This window comes from Ylistrum balloti, unplaced genomic scaffold (assembly GCF_031769215.1).
Source record: "Ylistrum balloti isolate Yb309-2 unplaced genomic scaffold, AGI_CSIRO_Ybal_v1 Utg369740, whole genome shotgun sequence".
In the NCBI taxonomy this organism is placed as follows: Eukaryota; Metazoa; Mollusca; class Bivalvia; order Pectinida; family Pectinidae; genus Ylistrum; species Ylistrum balloti.
This window is the reverse complement of record NW_026781950.1, coordinates 305,619-317,968: the sequence shown is the minus strand read 5'-3', so window position 1 is coordinate 317,968 and position 12,350 is coordinate 305,619. Positions and strand designations below refer to the sequence as shown.

Genomic DNA, 12,350 nt, shown 5'->3' with positions numbered 1-12,350 from the left:
ACCAGAGCCAAATTGTCGAAAAGTGAAAAGGGAATCTTATTTTCGTAACAAAAATAAGACTAATAAATAAAAAATTATTTTAAAAAAATCTAAAGTAAGCAGAAAGTAATTGTAACAAAAGTTAGCGAGATCAGAGACGTATATAACACGTCTCTGGCGAGATCAAAACTATATGAGGATACACATCATCATACGTTTGACCACATCTGTGACATAATTCAACTATGTTTACATTTCTTATGGATACAAGAAGTTTCATAATGCTAACTATGGATTCCTTATTCTGAGGAAACTTAATTAATAGCTTCCACAATATGTGGGGAGCCAGTTTATTATGAATTAATTTAAAATTACAGAACTCGCGGTCATCATCCATTCTTTCTTTCCACGAGTTTTCTTCGTGTGAATGAACAGTACATTTTACCTTGTTCTTCCATTTACTTTTTGAAGGGAATGATCCTCGTGCTTAACATTCTTTTACCATTTCATACAGATCAATTTTTTTCTCAAAACTCGAACATTCAAATTATTTGAACACGGATTGTATGTTATCACGGTTCAAGTTCGAAATAAAGTCCGACATGTTAAGTGTGTAACCTCTATGTAGGCTACAACACAAACCTATATAACTACGGCTGTACTGGTTTCCGAGTAAAATGGTACCTACTAAAATGGATAAAATCACTCATCAATGACTAGCCCCATTCTACCTGTGGGCTCTCGTGCCTACGACTCGACAAGCACTACGGAGACATAACCCATTTAGGCGGTCTAATTTGTGACGTCATGACTGAACCATAAGCTTACGAAAGTTGATTATATATATATACAGGGACGTATATAAACATGTGTAATATAGATTTATTGCATGTTACACCATACTGTTCGCATACATGTATCTAATATATATATAATATGGGCAATTTAAACAGCGAAAGTGATCCATTTATATTTTGTGATTTTTTTTTTTGCAAATGGATCAATCAATCTGTTTCCTGAGCTATCTAATAAAGTTGAAACACAGCGAATAGAGACGGTATACATATAAATGTACACATACAATAGTAAAAAAAGAATGATAGCAAATTCTGGCCTCTTTGAGCGCACTGTAGAATATATGACGTAAAAATTAACAACTTTTTTTTTCAAAAGTTGGATTTTTATTGTCTTGTGAAAAATAGGCATTATTTTTACTAGTGACATGTAACACGTTCCTATATATATGTATATCTACATGTACAGTTGTGTAGAATATTATCCATGCCACATCTACATGCACCTGTACACGAACATAAAAAGTGAACATTTTAGAACACATGCCTATGTATACTACACATTGTACGTACACTAGTATCGTAAATTATCATTTTACAATGTAGTATTATGGAAATATTCGTTATATGTCTTAAGAACATGTACATTTAATCTATTTTTATAGCAATGACAGTTGTTATCAACTCTGTTTGTATCAAAAAGATTGTATCATGAAGAAACAGAGAGCAAATATTGATAAAGTACCATATAAGGAAATAATAACAACAAGGAGAACAGATGTAAACAAATGCACGTGGTTTCTTATCACGAATCACCCAAACGTTTATTTTCAAAGTATTTCTTCTCTTCATTTCCAAGCTTCAAAATCACCATGTTTTTGAGGAGTTAACCCCATTTTGCTGCAGCTGGACGACCAAGACTCGGACAACTCAGTTCATGATGACGGACACAAACTTAACCGCCATTCTCTACAAGAAAGGTGACATCAAATTGGTGAGTACGCAAATAATCACTCGGAGATAAACGGAACTTTATTGCAGTATATAATTCTAAGTCGATGCAGATGCGAGTTCACGCAGGCTAGCCAACAATATTCTCGACTCCCTTCGGCTGTCACGAGCTTATCGCCGTACGAGTAACTCTGTGATATCAGAATGGTCCACGACAGTACATGTACAACACACATGACACAGGCATCTATATCTGGAACGTAAACAACTCATGCAAAAATTCAGTGCTCTGTTCATCATACTAAACAGTGGACTGGGTTATTGATTAAGTTGTTTACGTTCCGTTCCAAATTAAGGTGTCCGTGAAGTAGGTCACTGGCGCATTAAGCTTCTGACAGTTGGCACAAAACTTCAGAAAATAGAGCTACCGACATGAGGCCTCATATAGAGTAGGGAAAATGCTTGAATGTCTTATTTGAGTAGGGCCATTCATTGGTCACTCAAAACTGAATTTGACCCCACAGCCCACTTTGTTTTTGATATTGGCAAAACCAAAATATTGCTAAAAATAACCAATTTCTTTCAGCCCTCATGATTTTCCTTGTTGTACAGTACTGTGACATTCTATATACCTTTGTCTACAAGTACTTTTTACCAAAATATCTATTACTCGTGCTGAAAAGTTGAAAGGAACTTGTACAAAATGTATTATTCATATTTATATCAGTTTTACAAGCTGAACATTGTCCCCCCCTAAAAAAAGGAAAAAAAGTCACATGTAAAGAAATGTTTAAAAAAGTCACCGACTTACAAAATCTAAGAAATAACTGCAGTTATCATTTATATGTAGAAATAACAAATCTGTATGTTAAATTTAGAACAAATCTTGTAAAAGGACAAAGGAAATCATTGTCAGAAATTTTGAAATAAAAACATAAGAAATGTTTGGTAAGAAGTTTTCTGTAAGCTGACCTTAAGTTAGCGTTAGGTTAGGGCAGGCTATGAAGATGCCTCCTTTAATTCTATCCCACAGATAAGTCAACAAACAAGAACGATAGTGTCTTCTTGTTAGATAAGCTATCTTAAGTTTGACCTGGACCTAATTTTAGGTTTAAACAAGACGCTGTGAATTTATGAAACAACCGTTACAAATCTCGGTCAACTTCAAAGTGACATTGATATGATGTATGTATTAAATACATATATTTGGATATTCTGTTTTTCCATTTTGTTTATTGATTTTTAATTTAATTCTGAACTCAAGAATACTGAATGACTTTAACCATCCTTACCATTCCATTTTTTTATGTTTGCAATTATTGATGTTGTTGATAGTTTGAAAATAAATTTGAAGAGTTGAGTTTTATTTACTTGTTAGAAAGGAATGATTTCATTTCAATTTTTTAAAAAATACATTAAGATCTTTGAACTTAATGAGATGAACGTCTTGCAATGAATGATGGATTTCAAATGGTTGAAAAATGTTCATATATATTTATAGAAACTGGTTTAAACCTTATCTGGGACTACCAGAAAATATGTATATTTAATAGAAATTATTTGAAACTTGTCGTTAAGCAAAGATTACAAGACCAGTTCATACAAAAATGGTTCAGTGATGTAATTAATTCCTCTCGAGGAAATACCTATTGTATAATGAAAAGTAATTTTGAAATAGAAAAATATCTTTTGAAAATTATACCTAGAGAAAGACAAATTATCATTAAATTTAGAACTTCAAATATGCATTTACCTGTAGAAACAGGAAGATGGATTGGAATACATAGGGAGAACAGAACTTGTAATCTTTGCTCAAATGAAATTGGCGATGAATACAATTATCTTTTTAGATGCGATCATGGATCAGTTCGTAGAATTAGAGATCAGTTTATCCCACCTTACTATTCTACTTATCCTAGTATTACAAAAATGCATGGACTTTTTTCTGTATGTAATGTTAGAGTTTTATCAAATCTCAGTAAATTTCTTGAAAAGCTTGCTAATCTATTGAATGTACGTAGCTAAAATAATATCATGTATATAATTATTGACCGCCATGCCAAGAATTTTTTTTTTTTTTTTTGTAATCTGACCTCTTGTAACATACTTTGTATGTCTGAGAGTACCAATAAAATCTGAAATCTATTAAATATCAAATATTGAAAGAAATGCTGTCTTATAATTAACAAGAAAATGATTTCATGAAAACATACACTTTTTTTTCACCTTTTTTTCAGGAAGATATACCAATCCCAGAACCAGGCCAAGGAGGTATATTTCTACTTTCTTCATATTACTTTCATATCTAATAATTTTCAAGAAGATGTCAATTAATGGCGGTTATTAGAAATATTACAATGAAAAAATTTGATTCAATAACTGAATTGTTGAGAAATGAAAAAATCGCAAGAATATTCATTTATATAATTGCACATATGTTTTAAAACAATTTTTCCAAGTAAATAAGATCTTATCAATTATTTCTTCGTAAAAGACCTTTTGATATAAAATTATGATTGCTCAAAGATAAGGGTAGATGACTTGTTATTAAGGATGCTACCTGCAACTAAAAGAAATTGCTACTTGTAGGTGATACTATGCACACTGTAAACAAATAAATGCTTTTTAGTTATGTGACCAGTCTATACACCAAATTAGATGTAAATATATCTATCATTTTACATACCTTCTTCTCCAGATCATATTTTCCATGAATTCATCATTTGGCAAATGTTGATCAAGAAATTATTTTTAATTCACAAATGATGTAATGTTATAGAACTGGACTTTAGCAAATATCCAGTATCATTAACTGTGACTTCATGTCTACAGCAATTTTGTTTATGGGAGTCATGTGACTACATACCTGAAAAGATTTGAATTTTTTTATCAGTTTTCTTTGTTGTCATTTATATACCAGTATATATATATATATATATATGTTCGCTTTAGATGGCCTTCGGCATCCATTGGCCAAAAGGATTATCAAGACAACTATATTTGTATTTGTTTTATGTTCCATGTATGTGATGTAATTTATGTAATACTTGATAACGACACAGGTTGCCTCGAAAATTTGACAATTTGCTTGTCCGTACTGTTACTATTACTTCATTGATCTATCCCAGTAATACACATCCAACAAACATTTGTTTGTTATGATCCAGTACGAATATTGAACCACACTTACCTGTGACAGACAGAAAGTCTTGTGAAAAAAATAGTTTCAAGTTTCACTGGGGAAAAGACTGCTTAAGCTTACTGGTATTATGTCAAGTAAACACTCTCACATATTTGACATTTGATACTATTCTTATTTTTGAAATTTTATACGCCCGTCGAAAGACGGACGTTTTATGGTATGGCGCCGTCCGTCCGTCCATCGTCCGGCGTCCGTTGTAAACTTTTATTTGTCCGGAGATCTTCTCCCCTCCTACATTTTTCAGCCGATCTTTATGAAACTTATTAGGCTTAATCACCATGATATGAAGTTGTGTTTTCCTGAATGGGGTTTTGATTAGACGATTTGAACAAGAGTTATGGCCCTTTGTTTATTTCACTTTAGAAATCTTGTCCGGAGATCTCCTCCAACATTTTTCAGCCGATCTTTATGAAACCTGGTAGGCTTAATCACCATGATATGAAATTGTGTTTTCCTGAACGGGGTTTTGATTAGACGATTTGAATAAGAGTTATGCCCCTTTGCTGTTTTAGATATTCACAGGCGTATTTTGTTCCGCTTTGCAGTACTCTTGTTCAAAATGTTTTACTTTCTTTTCTATATTCACAGACTTTTTAAAAAGATTTGCGATAAAATATGTATTCAAATTGCAATGCCTATTAATTTTGTCATTGGCAGATGTGTGTTGTTTACAATTAATGGAAAATCTAAAACCTGTCTGGAAAGAATATGGCAATGCAAGCCTCAGGTTCTTCAGAATCATGCTCTTTCCCTCTGGTTTTAAGATTTTCCTGTCCATGGAACCCAATCGTGTAAAATTCTATTTGATCAAGTGTGATCTCATATTATACAGTTCATCTTAATAGTGAAAACTACAGATAAAGTATGTTATATGTTTTCTGTCTTTCCCACTCCACACAATATCAAAGTTACCAATATAACTTGAATTCAAAACATTCCCTCACCTACTCTACTGTCCAAAAGCTATACCAAGCCTTACAAGGCCCACATAAAACAATTGTATGTCTTTTGAGATTTATGCCTGAAATTTTATATCTAAAAATTTTGATGATCAGGTTTTTAATCAGAAAATATCTAGTCACAATCTGTGGATGAAATATAATATCATAAACTTGTATTGAAGATTAAATATGTTTTCCTAAAAGAGGTCCAGTTATGTATGCAGCAGGTCGGAATCTGTGGGTCAGATGTCCACTACTGGCAGCATGGCTCCATTGGTGATTTCATTGTCAAGGCACCAATGATACTAGGACATGAAGCCAGTGCAGTGGTCAGTAAACTTGGTGAGGGAGTTACTTCACTGAAAGTTGGTAAGTAAAAACATGTCACTGAATCATGGTGTGAGATTATATTTGCTTAATAAATTGTGTTTCTTTTAATTTAAAAAATTCTCAAAAGTGCATTTATTTAAATAAAGTAAATTCTTGAAGAATTTAATGTCACTTAAATCTTTTCTAGGTGACAGAGTCGCTATAGAGCCAGGTGTACCATGTCGAATGTGTCGTTTCTGTAAATCTGGCCGCTACAATCTCTGTGGTGACATGAAGTTTTGTGCCACACCTCCATATGATGGTAACCTTTCACGTTTCTACGTCCATGCAGCTGATTTCTGTTTCAAGTAAGAATAAAAAATCATTATTTTATAGAAATAGTTGAACATATTTGACTTTGTGGATAAATGCAAGTCTGTAATTGTTTATATACTAATTATTACAGTTCGTAGATAAATGAATTCATGGGTGAAGCATTCCTATAAAGTAAATGAAATTAATCATCCATGAAAATTTATGATTTTATGATGATTGTATAAAAGACTCTGTTTTGGAAAAAGCGTAAGGAAAATTGTTGGTTGGTACATGGAAGCTATATTTGAACTACATGTATTTATTTTCATTTTCTATAACTGAATTACATATTTATCTCTTAGCCCTATCAGTATCTGTTCATTTATTCAATTATTTGTTCTATCTTTGTGACTTAAATGACTTGTTGATTGGTAAACAATCAAACAAATCTTGGTCACAACGATATATTATTAATTACAGGGATTATGGAAAAGTATTACCAGTCAACCCCTCCCTACAAAATAAAAAATAAAAAAAAGAAAAATGTGTAAACTGATTAAGAGGACAATTTTTTTTACATGATATTGAACCAAGTTAATTGGATATATTTTTAAAGATTACCAGACAATGTGAGTTTTGAAGAGGGTGCCCTGTTGGAGCCCTTATCTGTCGGGGTTCATGCTTGTAATAGAGGTGGGGTAACGCTTGGGAGCAGGGTACTTGTCTGTGGGGCAGGTAAGTGTGGATTATCTCCCTTATGCATGTATGTTTAGACCTCAATGGGTTACCTAGATCCAGAGCATATTGACTTGTAGGTCTTTATTGTCCCCCTTTCTACAAAAATGTCTGGTGTTTGGGGTGTACTTTTCTAAAACACAAATAAAGGCATTTAAAGCTAAGATTTATATAAATTGAAGATAAGTTATCAAGATATGATATCAAAATAAGATATCAAAACAAGTTCCACCATTCATCTGATGTAATATAGAGTTTTATTGATCATTGTTTCCAAAATGAACCAGCAATGTGATCACTTATGATCACAGAAAAATGACTCAAACTTCCATCAAATGTATTTGTAGTTCTTAGATTGGTATTTATATATATATATATATATATACAGTATATTCTTTATCTTATATTTGGAATCTTGTCCATGAAATAGAAGGAGAATAACTGGTGTAATAGGTCATTTTCTATTAATTCTTTCCAGGTCCTATTGGGTTGGTCAATCTTTTAACAGCTAGGGCTAATGGTGCTTCAGAGGTGTGCATTACAGGTAAGGGGAGGCTACTCAAATAAATGGTTGTAAATATTTTACATTGAGCTGTGTAATTCCAATTGTGCATTGTGAGTCAATAATTTTTAAAATTGCTTCACTATCAATCAGAAACTCACTTTATTTTCTCATTATCTTTGCATTTATTAATTGAACTATTTATCTTCAAAGTACAAATTTGCTCTGTTGTTCTGCAAAATTTCCACAATTTCTACATAAATTACTCATCAGTAAAATACTCCTATTTATAGCCTGTATTCAAATATGGAGAATTGAGCATTTCAAAATCTGTTTAAAGGCGTAAAAATGTAGATAACAGAAAAGAAATTATTTTCTATGAATGTAAACATTTTTATATAAAATCATATTGTAATTCATATCAGCTGCCCCTGAGAAATAAACAACAGTCGCGATGAATGCTTATATTTTGTAAAAGCATTCTTACTTGATATATGTGTTGGAACTGCTATCTTCTACATCATAATGGTGTTCTATTGAAAAAAATTAAGAAAAAAAATTCTAAAATGCATCTTGAAGCAGGTTAATCAATGAAAACTATGTGTTACTATTGGCCTCAACCATTTTTAAGTTGGCGTAAAGTGGAGCTTTGTCAGTTTGTCATGTCATGTTCAGAATCAATGTCTTGTATTGAGATATTTTCAAAAGATACCTGTATGTATGGGAGTAGGGTGATTCATGTCTGATACATTTCCTAGTCATGATTTATATATAAATGTATAGAACTTTCTTATCTATACAGATATTGCCGAATCCCGCTTGGAGATAGCTAAACAATTAGGTGCCACATTCACTCTTAAAGTATCAAGTCGGGATCCTCAGGTAGTGGCACAGCAAGTGGAAGAAGTAATGGGAGGCAAGCCTGAGATCACGATCGAATGTAGTGGGGCCACACCAAGTATACAGACAGCTATATATGTATGTAGTTATCTCCCTTGTTTTTATTATACACCTGTATACTTAACAAACATGTATAGTTATCTCCCCTTTGTTATTGTTTTAATTGACAATTAAATACTTCTCTCTTTGTTATGCTGCAAGTATGTTTATGTTCAGTTGTCTCCCCTTGTTTTACTTTTTAATTTTTTACTTATTTATCTCACCTTGACAGATACAATTACCTATCTGTTCAGTTATTTTACCTTATTTAATCTACAATTATATTTCCAATTCTTCAACAAGTTTTGTTCTTTTTGTAAGCATGATAATAAGTGTTATATTCAAGGTATATCTGTCTTTGATGTAGTTTTTGTTACAGACATCAAAACATACTGACAAATGTATTTTACCTACCCCCAACCTTAGATATTGTTTACATGAGGTGAAATCAGATTTTTGGTTTCAAATTCTTTATAGCATTCCTTGCTTGATTTTTTATATGTAAGTAAATTAAGATTATAATTTCAGACATTTGTTCATTAAACAAGTTTGAATAATTATTATATATTCAGTTATTTTACAACATATAAGATTGGAAAACAGGCTTAGATATTATACTTATTCCTTTCCAAAACATTTTTGTTATTAGTACTCTTTGCTAAATTTCTATGCAGAAAGATTCTTCTCAGTTTTTTTATTTTTTTTTTTTTTTTTTTTTTCAAATTTTTCAATTTTGTTAAGATATGTATCAGGTACAGTTAAATGTTTTGATTTTTTTTCAGCATTATCTGTCTTTTATTGTTTCCATTATGAGGTTTCATCAAATTTCTAGGTTTTAAAACTTTGTTGAATTCCTTTTGCTTTTTAAGGCAACCCAATCTGGTGGTTGTGTGGTGTTGGTGGGTCTAGGCCAAGCAGATGTTACCATGCCAATTGTCAATGCCGCAGTTCGAGAGGTTGACATCAGAGGGATCTTCAGATATGTCAACTGGTAAACACATACAATTAAACTTCATTAACTCAAATTCTGATAATCAAAGACCATGTATAATTTTAAGTATTTCATCATTCTGGGTTAAACTTTACAGTAAATATTCAAACTTACTTAAATCAAATGCACATATAACTTGAAATTTTCCCATGGTTCTACTTTTGAGGTTAGACTGTATTTGTAGCAACTTTTAAACAAAAATCAAAAACTTTTGTTAATGGACAGTGATGTGAATATGAGGTGTCTAGCATGCTATGATTTATTCCTCCAGGCAATAGATGTTAGACAATTTAAATCCATCATGTTATGGACAGTTTATCTAAGTGTTCACACTCAAGTCTATTTAAAGTTGACCTTGTAGAGAGGTGTTAAGAATGGTCATATTTGGCATGGGACTTCTTTACACAATATCAGAAAAAAAAAACCCACAAAAAACTGAAAGTTGGAAGTTGAAATTAAAGTTTTTTATTTCTCTTTCAATCGGATGAATTTGAAAGGTTGAGGAATAATATCTATTGTGTATATTGGGTTTGAAAAAGACTCTCTATCTATATGAGACAAAATATGATTCAGGAGAATGTATTTTGAGATTTTTTTGTGAAATTTTTTAAACGTTTATGTAAAACTTATTTTACAACTAGGACAATATGACAGGCTTTTGGTAGAGTGTTTCATTATTTGTTGTCCGTTTTTAATGAGAGTTATCTCCCCTCTAACATAAAACTGACAGTTTTCGACCATGTCTTGTAAATGTGGAAGGCAACTTTAAGGTTCACCTTTGAGATTTTGAAAGCAAGTTCTTTATCAAAGTAATCAGTATCAAAACTCACTTTTTTTAGTTGGAGTTGAAGTGACATGCCATATGTTGGTCGCAATATTTTACATTTCTGTTGACATACATGTGTTTGATCTCAATGTCATTGTTTCAATAGATTAAATTCTGATAAGAGTTTGAACACATGATATCACCTTACAGGAAAACAACAACATCCACAACTTGTCAACAGAATCCAAACACTCAATTTATATTTAAAGTGCCAAGGTCATAGTTCAAATTACTATTTTCAGCAAATATTTTCAGACGATAAAACTATTTATAAAATCATATTATCTAACATTTTCTTGTATTGGAAACGTTTAATTTAGCACAATCAAATTTCAATTCCTTTTCAAATTTTTATGTCCCCGGCCTTAAACTGGAAAAGGTAGGGATGGGGATGTGTATAAGCATATATTGTCACCTATGTCTGTTCCTTCTGTCCTGTTCCATCCTGGTTTAATGTATGACCTTGCAACTTCATTCTGTGACAGATTTTAGTCAAACTTTATACAATGGTCAGTTATGGGTTTACTTTGCTAGAAGTTTTCTGCTGAAATATATATGTATTTGGAATTATTTTGAGAGAAAATTTAGGATTAGTTTTGAAACTTCAATTTCCTTTCTTTTCATTTTAAACATTTACTGGTGTTTTTTACCAATAAATACCAAATTGATGTAGTTCTGTTGTATGTGGAAATAGTATTAATTATATTTATGGCTGTTACATAGAATGTTAGAAAAAAAAACTTTGATCAATTCAGCTTTAAAAAAAGCAACTTAAAGCAACCTTATTTTGACATTAGTTGAAAATTTTGAGTTTCAGTGATGTATGTAGTTTAAATGAAACATTATATTTATTTCCATGATATGAATTTCTATTGATTTTTGTTTACAAATATATAAAATAGAAATCTGCGTTTTTTTCTTTGTAGCTATCCAACAGCATTAGCAATGGTGGCTTCTGGGAAAGTTGATGTTAAACCATTGATAACACACAGATTTTCATTGGAGGATTCTATCAAAGCTTTTGAAACGACCTTGAGAGGTGAAGGAATTAAGGTCATGATCAAATGTGCTCGATAGGTGTTATTCAACTTTTTGTTGAAAATGTGGTAACTTCGAACTGTATATGATTTTTCAATTGTACTGGTTTCTGTTTTTGCATTTACAAAGCACATGTATAAACCAGATGTTGTCAATATATTTCTAAGGTGTTGATTCATGATTCATAAGTTGATTTGTTAAGAATTGGTAGATCTGGGACATCATCAGAATCAAATTAGGGCGTTTTTTTAATTACAATGATTTTTTTAAAAATAAAATGTGACTGATTTTATTAAAAATTAGAAAGATAATATCTAATATTGATCACAGAGGAATATTGAAATATGAACATTTAATTACAATTATTTTAATAAGATGTGTGTATTTAAATGGAATCAAAAGATGGTTTGATATGATTTTACTTCCTATCATGATGTCTGCATTTGGAAGGTATGAAATTAGCATAAATGCTGTAATTCGGACAGTATTCCGTTTGACGTGGTTTCTATGACTCAATTATTTAATGAATATGACCAATGATGAGAACGATTGAAATCAGTGATTATAATGATTAAATGCCATAAATATGATATATATCCTATTTAATAATCAGCAATAAATATGATAATCATTCCTAATTAATATTTTGTGTCAATGTTTATCCAATCAAAACAAATATTCTTGTATTCTGATTTAAGAATTAAACTATTTTAAATCACATTTCAATTTCATAAAAAACTTTCATTCTCGATACTCCAGTGGTTTAAATCACTTTCGCCCTCTGCGCCACTGAAACATGTTTTGGCGAAATTGAAGGCACAAGTGGAG

General features: G+C 31.4%; 1 protein-coding gene across 2 annotated transcripts; it reads left to right on the top strand.

The window, feature by feature from the left end:
* Window positions 1-1,677: 1,677 nt before the first annotated feature.
* Window positions 1,678-12,130, top strand: LOC132543100 (sorbitol dehydrogenase-like). 2 transcript variants are annotated; one of them, XM_060206555.1, is made up of 9 exons: window positions 1,678-1,767; window positions 3,962-3,995; window positions 6,072-6,236; window positions 6,385-6,544; window positions 7,108-7,226; window positions 7,705-7,770; window positions 8,531-8,706; window positions 9,537-9,658; window positions 11,411-12,130. In XM_060206555.1, exons 1-9 carry the CDS (start codon window positions 1,711-1,713, stop codon window positions 11,559-11,561), a joined length of 1,050 nt encoding a protein of 349 aa, XP_060062538.1. In that variant the 5' UTR covers window positions 1,678-1,710; the 3' UTR covers window positions 11,562-12,130. The 2 variants fall into 2 exon arrangements, with proteins under 2 accessions (XP_060062538.1, XP_060062539.1); XM_060206556.1 differs by lacking the exon at window positions 6,072-6,236.
* The last annotated feature ends 220 nt before the right edge of the window (window positions 12,131-12,350 follow it).